This window comes from Ctenopharyngodon idella, chromosome 7 (genome assembly GCF_019924925.1).
Source record: "Ctenopharyngodon idella isolate HZGC_01 chromosome 7, HZGC01, whole genome shotgun sequence".
NCBI lineage: Eukaryota > Metazoa > Chordata > Actinopteri > Cypriniformes > Xenocyprididae > Ctenopharyngodon > Ctenopharyngodon idella.
Genome location: NC_067226.1, coordinates 44,908,099 through 44,926,718, shown reverse-complemented (window position 1 = coordinate 44,926,718; position 18,620 = coordinate 44,908,099). Strand labels below are relative to the sequence as shown.

Sequence of the window (18,620 nt, the reverse complement as noted above, 5' to 3'; positions counted from 1 at the left end):
ATTATGTTTAACCTCAATATTTATTCACTGCTTTAATGGAGTTTTTAAATAGCCTTCCTTACGCGACTTTTATTTTGAAGTGCGTACTGATTGTACAGTCCGGAAATGGAACTACAGTAAATAAAAGTTTCGAGTGCTGTTGCACAACTACAGTCAGGTGCAGAGTTGTTTTGATATATTTTAAATAATTTCTAGTTGCACAAAATGGGTCGCAAGGTTACATTAGCGACTTGCTCCTTGAATCAGTGGGCACTGGATTTTGAAGGCAACTTGTCAAGAATACTTAAAAGTAAGTTGCGATTCTTCATCTGCAATTTGTCACCTAAAGTTCTTCTGATGTTAAAGTGACCTCGTCCTCATTTTTAAATCTGCTTTGTTCTCCAAAACAGGTATTGAAATAGCCAAGCAGAAAGGAGCCAAGTACAGGCTGGGACCAGAGCTAGAAATCTGGTAATATTGTCTCCCACAATGAATGTGTGATGCATTTAAGTACAGTTGAGAATAATGACACACTCTATTGGGATATGGTCATGATGTACTGAATTAAACATTTTATTATTATGTGCAAGCTAAGTATTATAATTTTTTTTATTAGAGAAAATATTTTATTTCTCTAACATAGAACAACCCAGCATAAAATAAATACAAAACTAAAATGTAACGTTGGAAAGTAATTCAGTAAAATGAGTAAACAGATGATACTGTATTTTGTGGTGTTTGCATCAGTGGGTACGGCTGTGCAGATCACTTCTACGAGTCAGACACGCTGCTCCACTGTTTCCAGGTCCTGAAGTCGCTCTTGGAATCTCCTTTGACCCAAGACATCATCTGTGATGTGGGAATGTAGGTGATATTGTTCAAAACATTAGGGAAAAGTCATTTTTAAATATGTTTTATGATTTCTAATGCATTAAACTTGACTTTTATGTGCTCTTTCCACAGGCCTGTTATGCATCACAATGTTCGATATAACTGCAGAGTCATTTTCTTGAACAAGTATGATTTTACTATAAAGCATTTGCATTACTGTTTAATGTACCATTATGTTAATATGATAATAATTTTTGTATCTGACAGAAAAATACTGTTAATTCGTCCTAAAATGCTCTTGGCTAATTACGGCAACAACAGGGAATTTAGGTGGTTTTCACCTTGGAGTCGACCCAGGTATGTACAGTATATTGCATCTTATATTAATCAAATATTTGCCCAGGAAAGTCAGTGAAAAATCACTGTCATATTGATAAATGACATATGAAATTTGCAGACATGTTGAGGAGTACTTTTTACCCAGAATGATCCAAGATGTGACAGGACAGGTAAAGTATGCTTCCTCATCACTTCAAAAATGAATCAACAAACCATTTCATAAAACTATAGATTAAGTAATATATGCATGCATATAATATAAACTTTATTAGGCATAAATAATAATTTCAGCTGTCGTCATTGGTAGACCACAGTGCCATTTGGAGATGGGGTGCTGTCCACCAAGGACACCTGCATAGGGAGTGAGATTTGTGCTGAGCTGTGGAACCCCAGGAGGTATTAATCTGCAAATAATCATCTCATCAATACTATATGAATGGCAAATGATTATTTTTTTAATGAATTCTTACTAGGTTGTTCCTTAAATCCTTTCCTAATGTCCTGCAGAGAACATTTAGACATGTTTTTTTTTTTTTGTTGTGCTACAATTAGGTGAAATGAAACATGAATGATGTACATAAAGTTTCAGAATTGCTTTTGTTTGAGGAACTGAACTTTCTTTTACTTCTTTCTTTAGTCCACATGTTGACATGGGTTTAGATGGCATTGAGATTTTTACCAATTCCTCTGCAAGCTACCATGAGCTACGTAAGGCCGACCACAGGGTGAACTTGGTAAAATCTGCCACCACAAAGGTATATAGATATACACACACACATATATATATATATATATATATATATATATATACACACATTGATCAGGCATAACATTATGACCACTGACAGGTGAAGTGAATAACACTGATTATCTCTTCATCATGGCACCTGTTAGTGGGTGGGATATATTAGGCAGCAAGTGAACATTTTGTCCTCAAAGTTGATGTGTTAGAAGCAGGAAAAAGGGCAAGCGTAAGAATTTGAGCGAGTTTGACAAGGGCCAAATTGTGATGGCTAGACGACTGGGTCAGAGCATCTCCAAAACTGCAGCTCTTGTGGGGTGTTCCCGGTCTGCAGTGGTCAGTATCTATCAAAAGTGGTGCAAGGAAGGAACAGTGGTGAACCGGCGACAGGGTCACGGGCGGCCAAGGCTCATTGATGCACGTGGGGAGCGAAGGCTGGCCCGTGTGGTCCGATCCAACAGACGAGCTACTGTAGCTCAAATTGCTCAAGAAGTTAATGCTGGTTCTGATAGAAAGGTGTCAGAATACACAGTGCATCACATTTTTTTGCATATGGGGCTGCATAGCTGCATACCAGTCAGGGTGCCCATGCTGATCCCTGTCCACTGCCGAAAGCGCCAACAGTGGGACCACGAACTGGACCACAGAGCAATAAAAGTAGGTGGCCTGGTCTGATGAATCACGTTTTCTTTTACATCACGTGGATGGCCGGGTGCGTGTGCGTCGCTTACCTGGGGAACACATGGCACCAGGATGCACTATGGGAAGAAGGCAAGCCGGCGGAGGCAGTGTGATGCTTTGGGCAATGTTCTGCTGGGAAACCTTGGGTCCTGCCATCCATGTGGATGTTACTTTGACACGTACCACCTACCTAAGCATTGTTGCAGACCATGTACACCCTTCATTGGAAACAGTATTCCCTGGTGGCTGTGGCCTCTTTCAGCAGGATAATGCGCCCTGACACAAAGCAAAAATGGTTCAGGAATGGTTTCAGGAGCACAACAACGAGTTTGAGGTGTTGACTTGGCCTCCAAATTCCCCAGATCTCAATCCATTCGAGCATCTGTGGGATGTGCTGAACAAACAAGTCCGAACCATGGAGGCTCCACCTCGCAACTTACAGGGCTTAAAGGATCTGCTGCTAACATCTTGGTGGCAGATACCACAGCACACCTTCAGGGGTCTAGTGGAGTCCTTGCCTCGACGGGTCAGGGCTGTTTTGGCAGCAAAAAGGGGACCAACGCAATATTAGGAAGGTGGTCATAATGTTATGCCTGATAGGTGTATATGAAACCTACTAAATTTCAAGTGGCCTTTGTAAAGACAAAAGTGACAATGAGCCTTATAATTAGAACATTTTCAGTTATTTTTCCCGTTGGTGACACTAACATGTCCCAAATATGTTTCAGAGTGGAGGGATCTATCTGTTTGCCAATCAGAAGGGATGTGATGGAGACCGTTTGTACTATGATGGGTGTGCAATGATTGCCATCAATGGAGATATTGTTGCCAGAGGAGCGCAGTTCTCACTCGAGGATGTGGTAAGGGCTTGAATATTGAAACTCATCCAATTGACTGTGATTTACATGCTAAACATTTCAGTTTGATCAATCAGATACGTTTCTTTTGACCTGCAGGAGGTTGTCACAGCCACTCTTGATCTGGAAGATGTGCGCAGCTATCGAGGAGAGAGATGTCACCCACATATGGTGAGAGACATTGAAAGACCTGAGATTTTAAAGTGACTTACCATGCTTTAAATATTTTTCTCACTGCACAGGAATATGAGCACAAACCTTATCAGAGGATGAAAACGGACTTCTCTCTGTCTGACTGTGATGACAGGTGTCTGCCCACGCACCAGCCTTTGGAGTGGATTTTCCACACCCCAGAAGAAGAGATCAGGTAACTTTTCACAGAGAAAAATACACAAACTATATAACACAAGTCAATATACACAAACTGTGGGGTGCAAAAATCTTGAGTAGAAAAAAGCAGCCAAAATATCCCCGAAACGGTCGTTGCCGATGACGTCATTTGGAGCCTGAGTCTGCGCAGTATCCTGAGGTGAAGCTGCGGTATCAAGGTCCCGCCCACACTCCCGCAAACTCAATCACAAGCACAGCTGTCAATCATGCCCTGTATTTATACATAGTAAATTCCCCAGTGTTAACACTGCTCGGTGTTCATATGGGAACCACCAGCAGGGTGTTGAAAGTAACTCTGAAGCAGTGTTAGAGTTAATTAGATTCTAAAGTGATTAATTGAGTGATGATTATTCGATTATTGAAGACACCTGATGATAACGAGCAGCATCACTGAAGGAAAGAGGAACACAAGAACTACAACTGACTTCCCGCCACAGCCTTAGATGAAATCAACTGAAATGACATTAAATCTCACTTATTACAAACCAGACTGACTTTAATTCTGTCATTCGCCTACAGTTATTTTTGAGAATTAACAGAAGTTAATGTTGTTGTTTTATTAAAAATATGTAGTCACCATTATGATGACCAGTGTTTCATTTAGTTGGGCAGTTTGACTCTTTGCTTTTTATGTCAGTTTGTGGTTTTTGTAACAGTGTTATCAAGACACATAATGTGTTACAAAGGAAGCCACAAACAAAGCTGATCAGCTGATATAGCTTTTATCATCGTTAAGAAAAAGGAGTGACTAATGTCATCACTGACCAAAAGTGGTTAATTGTTTTTAACATATTTTCACCAACAATACTTTCTTGCCACAGATCAGACATCAAGAATCAGTATATGAATCTCAACAATGGTGACATACCTCATGCAGCAATGCATGCTGGAAGCCACAATAGTATAAAAGTAGTATATGAGTAAATTATCAGAATCAAATTTTAATTCTGAAGTGAACTAATCCTTTAATTCAACACTGGGGAATTTACTGTGTACATAAATCAAATAAATAACTAATATCAAACTTCTTGGAAAAACAAACACTTTAACGTACATCTGCATGATAAGAACTACCTAACATGACAGAAATCATCTTTGTAAAAAAATTATTTGAAGTTTAATTAGATTATTTAGTTTGGCTTGTGACCCATTCGATTACATGGAGAGGGCGGGGTTTATGCCAGCCAGCCACCAGAGGTCGATTGAAACGCTTTTGCTTCACTTTTCAGAACTTGTAGGGCACACTTGGTAGCAAAAGATATGCTTTGCTGCTCTCTAGTGGAGCTGTACATTAATACACCCTCAAACAGAACACCCATTTGTGTAAACACCCATATTAAATAAAAAGAGTCCCGTAAACCCAATTATGACTTAAAGAGCAGCCAGTTCACCCAAATTTCCCCATAACATGCCAAATTAGTGTTCTGGCCAGTGAGACTATTTTTATGTTACTTTAGAGGTTTAGGAGTACCTTGTGACACTAATTTATTCCTGACTTTTTTTATCATATCTGTTTAGAAATGAGAAACTGTGAGAAGGGAGAAGTGTGATACCCACATATTAATCTTTTTAAAACATTATACAGTAAACCAGGGGGCAAATATATGTACTTTTTGGTGTTATAAATTGATGCAGCATTTATTAAATCAATTAAATATATATTTCGGGTGTTATTTCAGTCTTGGTCCTGCCTGTTGGTTATGGGACTACTTAAGGAGGAGTGGACAGGTGTGTTTTTTATTCTATGTAAATATGAATGTTTATGTTGTGATTTACTTGTGCTTGTTTTGTTACCAATCTTGTTGGCTTATATTTATCCTTTTGGCAATGAATGTGAAGATATAGGGGTGTTTAGCTAATGAGGTTTGTCTGTTTTGTTGTTTTCAGGCTGGCTTCCTTCTTCCCCTTAGTGGTGGTGTGGACAGTTCATCTACTGCCTGTATTGTGTACTCCATGTGTGTGCAAATCTGCCACGCTGTCAAAGAAGGCAGTAAGTTCAAAACACACACAACAGCTCTTCAAAACATAAGGACCATGTAATTTTGAGGCTTAAATGGGCATCATTCTTCTCAGATTCTCAGGTGCTGGATGATGTGCAGCGGGTGGTCAACGATTCGTGCTACAGGCCTAAGGACCCACGTGAGCTGTGTGGACGCCTCTTTACCACATGCTACATGGCTAGTGAAAACTCTTCTGAGGACACCCGCAACAGAGCCAGAGATCTCGCTGCTCAGATCGGCAGGTCGGTGGATGACATACACTCCCAGTCAAATGTTTGGAATCTCTGGAATCCTTTTGGATTTTTTTTCAATGTTTTTTTTTTTTAATAATTTTTTAAAACCAAGGCTGCATTTATTTGATAAAAAATACAGTAGAAACAGTAATGTTGTGAAATATTATTACTACTATGACCAGGAGGGGACATGTTCAGTTCACTTAGTTTTGTCATGGCCACGATATCTTGTGGGAACGTGATAATAAGTCATGGCCACGAGAATCATTTTGTTGAGGTAACAACATCCTTATGATTTAAAATCGTGGCCTCAAGATCCTATGTTGAGAGAACGACATATTTTTCTCATGGCCAGGAGTTAAATGCATAAACAATCTGCGTGACCATAGCAACCTGGAATTATTAGAAATGGATAGGTCTATTATTATTATTATTATTATTATGCCTATTAAACCTAAATAAAATGAAATATGTTAAATTCCCATAAAGTAAACTTCCCGTAAAATTCCCATGTGCCTACAGAAATAAACAGGCTTTATGGTACTGTAAGTAGGCTATTAGATAATACATAACGTTAATTGGGTAAAGAGATAATGAGATCAAACGGAAAATTAATAATAATAAACGAACGGAAAATAATAAACAAAATTAAGTTTATATCAGTGAATAGATTTAAAATACTTCTGCATGAGAGATATGTATAGGCTATATACACTGTGTGTTTGTGTGTGTGTATATATATATATATATATTTATATACTGCTAGTCAAAAGTTTGGAAACATTACTATTTTTAATGTTTTTGAACGAAGTCTCTTATGCTCATTAAGGCTGCATTTATTTCATAATAAATACAGAAAAAACAATAATATTGTGAAATATTATTACAGTTTACAATTATGGTTTTCTATTTTAATATACTTTAAATATAATTTATTTCTGTGATCAAAGCTGAATTTTCAGCATCATTACTCCAGTCTTCAGTGTCACATGATCTTTCAGAAATCATTGTAATATGCTGATTTATTATCAATGTTGGAAACAGTTGTGCTGCTTAATATTATTTTATAACCTGCATGTGATACTTTTTCAGGATTCTTTGATGAATAAAAAGTTTAAAAATATCAGCATTTATTTAAAATATAAATCTTTTGTAAAAATATACACTACCGTTCAAAAGCTTGGGGTCAGTAATTTTTTCCTTCTTTTTTTTTGAAAGAAATTAATACTTTTATGCAGCACGGATGTGTTAAATTGATAAAAAGTGATAGTAAAGATTTATATTGTTAGAAAAGATTTATATTTTGAATAAATGCTGTTCTTTTTAACCTTTTGTTCATGAATGAATCCTGAAAAAAGTATCACAGGTTCCAAAAAAATATTAAGCAACACAACTGTTTCCAACATTGATAATAACTGAGTATCAAATCAGCATGTTAGAATGATTTCTGAAGGATCATGTGACACTGAAGACTGGAGTAATGATGCTGAAAATTCAGCTTTGCATCACAGAAATAAATTATATTTAAAGTATATTAATATATAAAAAAAATATATAAAGTATATATAAAAAAACATAATTTTAAATTGTAATAATATTTCACAATATTATTGTTTTTTTCTGTATTTATTATGAAATAAATGCAGCCTTAATGAGCATAAGAGACTTCGTTCAAAAAAATTAAAAATAGTAATGTTTCCAAACTTTTGACCCGTAGTGTGTGTGTGTGTGTGTGTGTGTTATATACAGGTGCTGGTCATATAATTAGAATATCATCAAAAAGTTGATTTATTTCACTAATTCCATTCAAAAAGTGAAACTTGTATATTATATTCATTCATTACACACAGACTGATATATTTCAAATGTTTATTTCTTTTAATTTTGATGATTATAACTGACAACTAAGGAAAATCCCAAATTCAGTATCTCAGAAAATAGAATATTGTGAAAAGGTTCAATATTGAAGACACCTGGTGCCACACTCTAATCAGCTAATTAACTCAAAACACCTGCAAAGGCCTTTAAATGGTCTCTCAGTCTAGTTCTGTAGGCTACACAATCATGGGGAAGACTGCTGACTTGACAGTTGTCCAAAAGACAACCATTGACACCTTGCACAAGGAGGGCAAGACACAAAAGGTCATTGCAAAAGAGGCTGGCTGTTCACAGAGCTCTGTGTCCAAGCGCGTTAATAGAGAGGCGAAGGGAAGGAAAAGATGTCGTAGAAAAAAGTGTACAAGCAATAGGGATAACCGCACCCTGGAGAGGATTGTGAAACAAAACCCATTCAAAAATGTGGGGGAGATTCACAAAGAGTGGACTGCAGCTGGAGTCAATGCTTCAAGAACCACTACGCACAGACGTATGCAAGACATGGGTTTCAGCTGTCGCATTCCTTGTGTCAAGCCACTCTTGAACAACAGACAGCGTCAGAAGCGTCTCGCCTGGGCTAAAGACAAAAAGGACTGGACTGCTGCTGAGTGGTCCAAAGTTATGTTCTCTGATGAAAGTAAATTTTGCATTTCCTTTGGAAATCAGGGTCCCAGAGTCTGGAGGAAGAGAGGAGAGGCACACAATCCACGTTGCTTGAGGTCCAGTGTAAAGTTTCCACAGTCAGTGATGGTTTGGGGTGCCATGTCATCTGCTGGTGTTGGTCCACTGTGTTTTCTGAGGTCCAAGGTCAACGCAGCCATATACCAGGGAGTTTTAGAGCACTTCATGCTTCCTGCTGCTGACCAACTTTATGGAGATGCAGATTTCATTTTCCAACAGGAATTGGCACCTGCACACAGTGCCAATGCTACCAGTACCTGGTTTAAGGACCATGGTATCCCTGTTCTTAATTGGCCAGCAAACTCGCCTGACCTTAACCCCATAGAAAATCTATGGGGTATTGTGAAGAGGAAGATGCGATATGCCAGACCCAACAATGCAGAAGAGCTGAAGGCCACTATCAGAGCAACCTGGGCTCTTATAACACCTGAGCAGTGCCACAGACTGATCGACTCCATGCCACGCCGCATTGCTGCAGTAATTCAGGCAAAAGGAGCCCCAACTAAGTATTGAGTGCTGTACATGCTCATACTTTTCATGTTCATATTTTTCAGTTGGCCAAGATTTCTAAAAATCCTTTCTTTGTATTGGTCTTAAGTAATATTCAAATTTTCTGAGATACTGAATTTGGGATTTTCCTTAGTTGTCAGTTATAATCATCAAAATTAAAAGAAATAAACATTTGAAATATATCAGTCTGTGTGTAATGAATGAATATAATATACAAGTTTCACTTTTTGAATAGAATTAGTGAAATAAATCAACTTTTTGATGATATTCTAATTATATGACCAGCACCTGTGTATATATATATATATTAATAATAACAAATGATTCTAACTTCATTCAAATGCTGTCACGGGCACGAGGGCTTACAAATGAAAACAGACACTGATTTACCGTCTAATAGGCTACTGGTGTGGTCTACAGAAATACAGTCATAAAGTCAAAAATGTATTGGCATGATCGGGCATTTACAGTATTTACAAAATATATACTTTATTAACATAATATACAGAAAGGTAAACAGATCAGGGAAATGAAAGGAAAAAAAATAACATTGAATAAAAAAATGTAACCAATAATAATAATATAAAAATATTACATAAAAAATAAACAATCAGTGAATGGATTTAAAAGGCTGTTGGATGGGATAGATAAAAATGTGTGTTCTTTTAATATTGATAACAAACTTCATTCGAAGGCTGCTATAGGCACCATGACACGCAATAAAATAGGCAATATGTTAATATAGTCATTTCTTAATTTCGCGCTTTTTCTTAATTAAAAATAACTATTATTATAGGCCTATCCATTTCTCATAATTCCAGGTTGCTATGGTCGCGGAGGTTGTTTACGCGTTTAACTCGTGGCCACGAGAAATAGATGTCATTACCTCAACATAGGATCATAGGATAGGATTTACATTGTGTGGCCACGACATAAAGATGCCATTACCTCAACAAAATGATCTTGTGGCCACGACTTATTACGTTCCCATGAGTTAATAAGACATTCCCACAAATTAATATCTCATGGCCGCGACAAAACTAAGTGAACCGAACATGTCCCCTCCTGGTCACTGTATATTACAGTTATCAGTTATTAGTTTTCTATTTTATTATATTTTAAAATTTAATTAATTTCAGGTATGGCAAAGCTGATTTTTCAGCATCATTACTCCAGTCTTCAGTATCACATGATCCTTCAGAAATCATTCTTGATATACAGGTGCTGGTCATATAATTAGAATATCATCAAAAAGTTGATTTATTTCACTAATTCCATTCAAAAAGTGAAACTTGTATATTATATTCATTCATTACACACAGACTGATATATTTCAAATGTTTATTTCTTTTAATTTTGATGATTATAACTGACAACTAAGGAAAATCCCAAATTCAGTATCTCAGAAAATTAGAATATTACTAATGACCAATACAAAGAAAGGATTTTTAGAAATCTTGGCCAACTGAAAAGTATGAACATGAAAAGTATGAGCATGTACAGCACTCAATACTTAGTTGGGGCTCCTTTTGCCTGAATTACTGCAGCAATGCGGCGTGGCATGGAGTCGATCAGTCTGTGGCACTGCTCAGGTGTTATTAGAGCCCAGGTTGCTCTGATAGTGGCCTTCAGCTCTTCTGCATTGTTGGGTCTGGCATATCGCATCTTCCTCTTCACAATACCCCATAGATTTTCTATGGGGTTAAGGTCAGGTGAGTTTGCTGGCCAATTAAGAACAGGGATACCATGGTCCTTAAACCAGGTACTGGTAGCTTTGGCACTGTGTGCAGGTGCCAAGTCCTGTTGGAAAATGAAATCTGCATCTCCATAAAGTTGGTCAGCAGCAGGAAGCATGAAGTGCTCTAAAACTTCCTGGTATACGGCTACGTTGACCTTGGACCTCAGAAAATACAGTGGACCAACACCAGCAGATGACATGGCACCCCAAACCATCACTGACCGTGGAAACTTTACACTGGACCTCAAGCAATGTGGATTGTGTGCCTCTCCTCTCTTCCTTCAGACTCTGGGACCTTGATTTCCAAAGGAAATGCAAAATTTACTTTCATCAGAGAACATAACTTTGGACCACTCAGCAGCAGTCCAGTCCTTTTTGTCTTTAGCCCAGGCGAGACGCTTCTGACGCTGTCTGTTGTTCAAGAGTGGCTTGACACGACAGCTGAAACCCATGTCTTGCATACGTCTGTGCGTAGTGGTTCTTGAAGCACTGACTCCAGCTGCAGTCCACTCTTTGTGAATCTCCCCCACATTTTTGAATGGGTTTTGTTTCACAATCCTCTCCAGGGTGCGGTTATCCCTATTGCTTGTACACTTTTTTCTACCACATCTTTTCCTTCCCTTCGCCTCTCTATTAATGTGCTTGGACACAGAGCTCTGTGAACAGCCAGCCTCTTTTGCAATGACCTTTTGTGTCTTGCCCTCCTTGTGCAAGGTGTCAATGGTCGTCTTTTGGACAACTGTCAAGTCAGCAGTCTTCCCCATGATTGTGTATCCTACAGAACTAGACTGAGAGACCATTTAAAGGCCTTTGCAGGTGTTTTGAGTTAATTAGCTGATTAGAGTGTGGCACCAGGTGTCTTCAAAGTTGAACCTTTTCACAATATTCTAATTTTCTGAGATACTGAATTTGGGATTTTCCTTAGTTGTTAGTTATAATCATCAAAATTAAAAGAAATAAACATTTGAAATATATCAGTCTGTGTGTAATGAATGAATATAATATACAAGTTTCACTTTTTGAATGGAATTAGTGAAATAAATCAACTTTTTGATGATATTCTAATTATATGACCAGCACCTGTATATATATATATATATATTTTTTTTTTTGCAAACATAGTGATATATGCATTAACTTATAAAAAGTAATATATTTGTAAAAAATTATATTCTTAAATATACAATTTAATAGTACAATTATTGTATTATTGTGCAATTAAGATGTTGATTTTATCTGTTCTCCTTTCAGCAATCACCTAAATATCAACATTGACATGGCTGTGAAAGGCATGCTGGGAATCTTCTCTGTGGTCACAGGGAAGTGGCCTCAGTTTCGTGCTAATGGAGGAAGTGCCAGAGAGAACCTGGCTCTTCAGAACGTCCAGGTACAGCACTCGTCAAGACACTGATGATATTAAATGCATGATTCTTTTTATTAGGGACTTGTAGCATATTTTCTGCACCGCATATATCATTAATATTTTTCAGCAAAAATGGTTTGGTTGACCGTGAAAGTCTCAGAAATAACCAAAAGCATACTAAGAAATTGGAAAACAGCATTATGCAATAACTTTCCATGAATGTGCAATGCTTTGAGTGATGCATTTAGTTGCTGGTGGCCATTTTGAAACAAAATAGATGTTGATCATTTGTTTTATGTGGCTCTTTTTTTATATGACCCATGACATCACCAAAGCGCGGGCTTTAGAAAGCAGTTTCTATGAAAGTGATACTTTTGCTGACTTTTTCAATATGCTGTTTGCTTGCATTGTAACACAACCACCACAGTTTTCACAAAAAAAAGAATTGCAGTTAGTCACCCCAAGCATCAGATGACCTACAAATTTGCTGAGTTTTACTATTTCAAAACAGTAACATTATGCCACTGTTTTCCAGGAAATAGCTTGTGCTTTAGGTTCTGATCAGGCATCATTTTGCCGGTTTAACACATTCACACACATATGATGCGTCACAGCTTTGAAAGAGGAAAAAGTTTGAAAAAGTTGAAAAAGTTTGCAATGAAATGAATAGTATTTTTGACTGATGAAGGCTCTAGTCATATCAGTGGCCCAGAAAATTATAAACAACAGTATTCAAGTATAAACATTTCAGTTACAATTTATTTAAATTGTGCTTTTCACAATAAATGCAGCATTACAGACGTACTGCCTCAAAAACCCCAGTGATCAAGACAATACTGAGTGGATAAAACAAATAAATAAAATGAGATAAAACTAAGAAATAAATTTATCCCAAAATTATATATGCATATTTTTTTTTTTATTTCTTACTGTCAAAAACTAGGCCCATCAAAAGAATCAAATAATCATGATTAATCACATGATTTTCAACCTGTCTTTAGAAAGGAAAATGAAATGGTAACAATATCAAATCTGACAAATGTATTAAAAAATTATTGCATTAAACATTTAATGTCTTAACACATTTTGACAGCCTTAAAATAATTGTTTAATTTTTGCAACACCCATTTTGAAAACCCCTAGTAAGGGTAATTGAAAACTAATAGCTTTTCCAGAATATTTCCAAAAAATGCATCCATGACCATAGGTATTAAAACCACTGTGGTCAGCGAAGCATGAAATTACTTGGGACACCTTTAAAGTTGCCATTAAATGGAAGTTGCGATAGTATTTTCTTCCCTATTGTGAAGTATATAGCTGAGTGAAACGCTTCTCGAACAAGAAAAAATGTAGGGCGGGGCTTGATTTTGTCCATGGGAATTGATTGGATGGCTGTGGTTTGCTATTGGGTGACAATTTGCCCCGCCCTCACGCCAGTAAACATGTCATCAGAGAACAGATGTCGCTGCTAGAGGGAGCAGAGGTTATTTTGATTAAAGATTACGAGAGAACATGAGTTTTAAAAAAGAAATATGCACAGATAAATCATTTATAATAAATCCTGCAATATTCCATTAAAAAAGCAAGAATTGTCCATTTTGATTTCACGGTAACTTTAAATTAACCATTGATGATGAAATATGGTGTGAATTATGCCACAGATTAGGAATATCATACCTTTCAGGTGCTATTTCACATCTGTATTTTTACCTAAATAGCATATTCTTTTAAAGCTGAAAGTATGCTGTATGTGTATGATGCATGTATGTGTATGTTTACTCCAATACAGGCTCGTGTCAGGATGATTTTGGCCTACCTCTTTGCCCAGCTCTGTCTGTGGGCTCAGGGGAAACCTGGTGGTCTCTTAGTTCTTGGTTCAGCAAACGTGGATGAGAGGTGTGATTTTTTTTTTTTTTTTTTTTTTTTTTCTTTCTATCCCACTATCAATAGTAATGAAGATGACCTAAAAGAAAGTATTCTCTGACTTTGCAGTTTGACTGGATACTTCACAAAGTACGACTGCTCCAGTGCTGATATCAATCCCATTGGAGGTGTTAGTAAGATGGACCTGAAGTGCTTCCTGCAGTACTGTGTAAAACGCTTCCAGCTCACTGCCCTCATAAGGTGCGTAATCTTTCCTTTTGACGCACATTTGCAGATCATATCACTGATGAATTTCGTTACATCATCTTGATTTATAGTTTTGGCCTGGCAGACAATATATATATATATATATAGTTCAGTCATGAAACTCTAGATGGCGCAGGTCCTTTACATGCAATCTGCAAGCAGTCACATCATAACAAGCTGATTGGAGCCATTACAATCCTGCAGCCAATGAGATTGCTTGCTCAACATTTAAATCAGGGGTGTCCAAACTCGGTCCTGGAGGGTCATTGTCCTGCAGAGTTGAGCTCCAACACACCTGCTAGGAAGTTTCTAGTATGCCTAGTTAGACCTTGATTAGCTGGTTCAGGTGTGTTTAATTGGGGTTGGAGCTAAACTCAGGACAGTGGCCCTCCAGGAACAGGACTGTACACCTCTGATTTAAATATTCTGGTTCAGTGTTTGTAGTAGGCTATCAGAATTCCTCTGAAATCCTCCAGCTCCACCTGCCTAGATCCGCTATGGGATTTATGTCTGTATATTTATGCAGTATATTTATGTCTGTATATTTATGCAGCAAACAACAGCATGCTCATATGTGCCCATCTTCTGTGCAGCATTTTAGATGCTCCACCAACTGCAGAGCTTGAGCCACTGACGGATGGCAAGGTGGTCCAGACTGATGAGGTAAACATCCTCAACCTTATTCACTAATAACATTATCAAGAAATGTCACAGGCTGCAGATTGCATGTGTTTTTAAACTTTAAAATGTAGCATGTCATGGGGAAAAAAATCAAAGAAGAGCATATTTACATTTATATATTTTTTTTAATAAATATTCCCAATATGTTCCCAATACCCATGATGTTCTGGATGGCGCAAATGTGTTTTGTGTTACATACATGAATTAAATTTTAAAGAATGACGGGTTGGAGATGCCTTTTTTGTGTGTGTTTATGCCTATATGGCTTCAGCAGCAAATTTTTCGGTGGCTTTCAAAAAAGTGGTGGGGACATGCACCACCCATCCCACCCGCAAATGATGACCATGTATATTGTTCAAACAGCAATTAAAAATATTTTGTTTGATAAGTAATTTTTAATCAGTTTTATTTCTATAAAAAATATGATATTAAGATGTTTCTGTGATATTTTGCAAATTAAATGATCGTATTCAAACAATCAATTTCTCAGTTTTAGGTAAAATTTAAAGACCCCCTGTGGTGAAAATCAAGCTTTTAATATTATTTATATGTCTACGTGGTGTTTTTAATATGCTTTAAGACAAACCATGTGCAAATGCATCAGTCAACACCATTGCTGAGTATTTTCTCCTTAAAACTGCAATTTTCAAAGACAGTCTCAAAAACGCGGTTTGAAAAGCGTCACAAACGTGTAACCAATCCCGTCGACGTATGGGGCGGGGCTTTTCTCCACTGACTTTCTATGATGTTCAAAGCATTTCTGTAACAGTGTAACACTGAAGGAGAGTTTGAAGAAGCCATGTGCAGCTTTATTTAAACAAACTTAGCCAAAGGTTAATCATATCAATTACCGTTATGTGTTCGGCGATGTAGAGAGCGATACATAAAACGCATTATCCATTCTGATACATTGACAACCCTGTATAATTCGCTTGTCCTCTTCCACTACAGATGAGGGAGTGGATCAGTTAGTCAAAGCTGGTGCGAGTGAGTGGAGGCGGGAATAATTTGTTTACTATGCTGCTATGCCCTGATGTATTTTTTCCATCACTGTGTGCATGCAGACAGATAGTTTTACAGCACGGAGACCTTATTCACATGGCTCTGTGTCCCTCCCACAGGTCGACATGGGAATGACCTACTCAGAGCTGTCTGTGATTGGCCGACTCAGGAAGATCTCCAAGTGCGGCCCGTACAGCATGTTTTGCAAGCTTATTCACTCATGGAAAGAGACCTTCTCTCCCTCACAGGTCAAACATGCCCTAAACATTACAGTACTCTGATTAAAAATACTTTTAACCCTTTGGTGCTGCTCGCAGCTCACATAATATTTAAATTAATATTTTGTATTTTTAGGTGATTTTATGGTACTAAATTATATTTATAGAATAGTTATGATCTATTTATTAACTGTTTATCACTTTTTGAGCATAGACCTTAAACTTAAAATGTCATAAATCTTGAAAGCTTTTGAGATCAGATTTAAGTTTGGTGTCTTTTTAAAGAAGACACTTGGACTTGGCAGATTATTGCTGAAGCTAAAAAAGTGAAAAGTTAAAAAAGTTAAACGTTATAGAAGTTTAAGTTTATTATTATGAAAAATGCATTAAAATAATTGTTTTTAAATTTTATATGAAAGACATATTTTCCAAAAACAGCATGTTTTTGCTCACACCCAAATAGGGGCAAATTTGACAAGCTATAATAAATGATCTGTGGGGTATTTTGAGCTGAAACTTCACAGACACATTCTGGGGACACCAGAGACTTATATTACATCTTGTGAAAAGGGTCCCCTTTAACTAAGAATTGGTCATGGAGGTGACAGGCTGACCCCAGAGACCTTGGCTGTCTTGATGACCAGCTAGAAGAGTAAATATGTTTTAACATATGTTGGGTGCCTCTCTCAAAAACATGGAGAGAGCACATAATCTCATAAGCTTAAAGAAGTCATTTAATGTGTAGAAGGATAAATATTGATTTATAACTCATTAGAAATCACTCAAAGGATATTCATTGAAGCAGAATCCAACCCTTCAGAATGATGTCTATGATTTTTTTTAAATTTATTTGTGTTCACATAGCAAGTGCCAAAACCTTTAAGCATTCCGATGAAGTAAAGAATTCTAAAAAAACAAAATGTAACATTTTTTGGTTAAAAATGGCCAAACAGCACCAAAGGGTTAAAATACTAACATTTTACCAACATTATTTCATGACCAGTAGGGTAATTAAATGCCTTACTCTCTGCTTTGTGTTCAATACCATTTTTGGGTGTTTTGCAGGTTGCGACTAAAGTGAAACATTTCTTTAGGATGTACTCCATCAACAGACATAAGATGACAACAGTAACGCCCTCATATCATGCTGAAAACTACAGTCCCGATGACAACCGCTTTGACCTCCGTCCTTTCCTTTACAACACACAGTGGTCCTGGCAGTTCCGCTGCATCGACAATGAGGTCAGCAGTTCTACAGAACAGTGTGATCTCAATGGGCTGAAGTATAGATGCGTGTCTCCAGATGTCTGCATGTAGTGTTTCTGTTTGTATATAATCCACTCTTTATTATGTTGTACAGGTGGCCATGATGGAGTGATATGGAGAGTACATGAATCAACTGTTATCAGAATCCATTGAACTTTGGTCCAAAGATGTGATAGTGGACACTCAGCAGTTCTCTCTCAGTCTGGCTGCACATGCACTGAAGTCACCTGCAGCAATTTGCATGTTCCATGTCTTAGAATTATTGATATACTGTATGATAATGTTTTGGTTTTTTTTTTAAATAAAACAATACATATGAAATGTTCATATGCAGTTACTTACATCATTCTTAAAAAGAAAGGTTCTTTATTGCCATCTGTGGTTCCATAAAGAACATTTTATCATCTATGGAGCACAAAAGGCTCCTTAGATTATTAAATGTTCTTCACACTAAGAAATCATGGTTCTTTGTTTACTTAAAGGTTCTTTGGGGAACCAAAAATGTCCTTCTAATGGAAACAGTGTGAAACTCCACTTTGAGATCCTTTATTTTTAAGAGTGAGAACTGAGAAGGAGAAATAATCCTAGTGCCAGATATCCTGTACTGTCACTATATCTTTCATTGAGGTGATCACAAGTGATATTTACCCAGATCAGCTCAGACAGCATATTTATCAAGAACACAATGCAATAACAATGATTACTGGGCCATTCCTGTTATACAGTACCTCATGCTTGTAATATTAGAGGTATTTCTATAAAAAGGTTTAGCAGACTTCTAGAAATAGGCTCTGGTAAAGCTCAGGCACTTAAGGTTGGTAAATTGTAGCTATATAGATTATCTGAAAAGTCACAAGAAAACAGGATAGAACTTAAACAGATAGTTCAGCCCAAAATGAAATTTCTGTGATCATTTATTCACCCTCATGTTGGTCCAGACTTTGATTTGCGAAACACAAAATTTTATTTTGAAGAATGCTGATAACCAAACCGTTTTGCTGAACACTGACTTCCAGTATATTACAAAACAGAAATTTCTCAAAATATCTTCTCTGTTCCACAGAAGAAAGAAAGTCATACAAGTCTGGAATGACATGAGGGTGA

At 37.0% G+C, this 18,620-nt stretch overlaps 1 protein-coding gene across 2 annotated transcripts; it reads left to right on the top strand.

Annotated features, from left to right (window-relative positions):
• The first annotated feature begins 87 nt into the window (after window positions 1-87).
• nadsyn1 (NAD synthetase 1) lies at window positions 88-17,841 on the top strand. Of its 2 annotated transcripts, none has more exons than XM_051900152.1 (21): window positions 88-289; window positions 390-450; window positions 727-843; window positions 943-996; window positions 1,078-1,167; window positions 1,268-1,319; window positions 1,457-1,545; window positions 1,787-1,904; window positions 3,301-3,432; window positions 3,529-3,600; window positions 3,672-3,796; window positions 5,499-5,547; window positions 5,707-5,809; window positions 5,893-6,061; window positions 12,108-12,243; window positions 14,009-14,115; window positions 14,212-14,343; window positions 14,943-15,012; window positions 16,152-16,280; window positions 17,316-17,492; window positions 17,611-17,841. In XM_051900152.1, the coding sequence occupies exons 1-21, from the start codon at window positions 205-207 to the stop codon at window positions 17,626-17,628; spliced, it is 2,085 nt and encodes a 694-aa protein (XP_051756112.1). In that variant the 5' UTR covers window positions 88-204; the 3' UTR covers window positions 17,629-17,841. The 2 variants fall into 2 exon arrangements, with proteins under 2 accessions (XP_051756112.1, XP_051756113.1); XM_051900153.1 differs by having other exon boundaries at window positions 234-289; window positions 785-843.
• Window positions 17,842-18,620: the final 779 nt, after the last annotated feature.

Bases quoted from the DNA above. Each gene is read 5' to 3' on its own strand.
- nadsyn1 (XM_051900152.1), top strand. From the start codon at position 205: ATGGGTCGCAAGGTTACATTAGCGACTTGCTCCTTGAATCAGTGGGCA. The intron at 3,433-3,528 runs GTAAGGGCTTGA...TTTGACCTGCAG, and splicing joins AGTTCTCACTCGAGGATGTG to GAGGTTGTCACAGCCACTCT. The intron at 6,062-12,107 runs GTCGGTGGATGA...TTCTCCTTTCAG, and splicing joins CTCGCTGCTCAGATCGGCAG to CAATCACCTAAATATCAACA.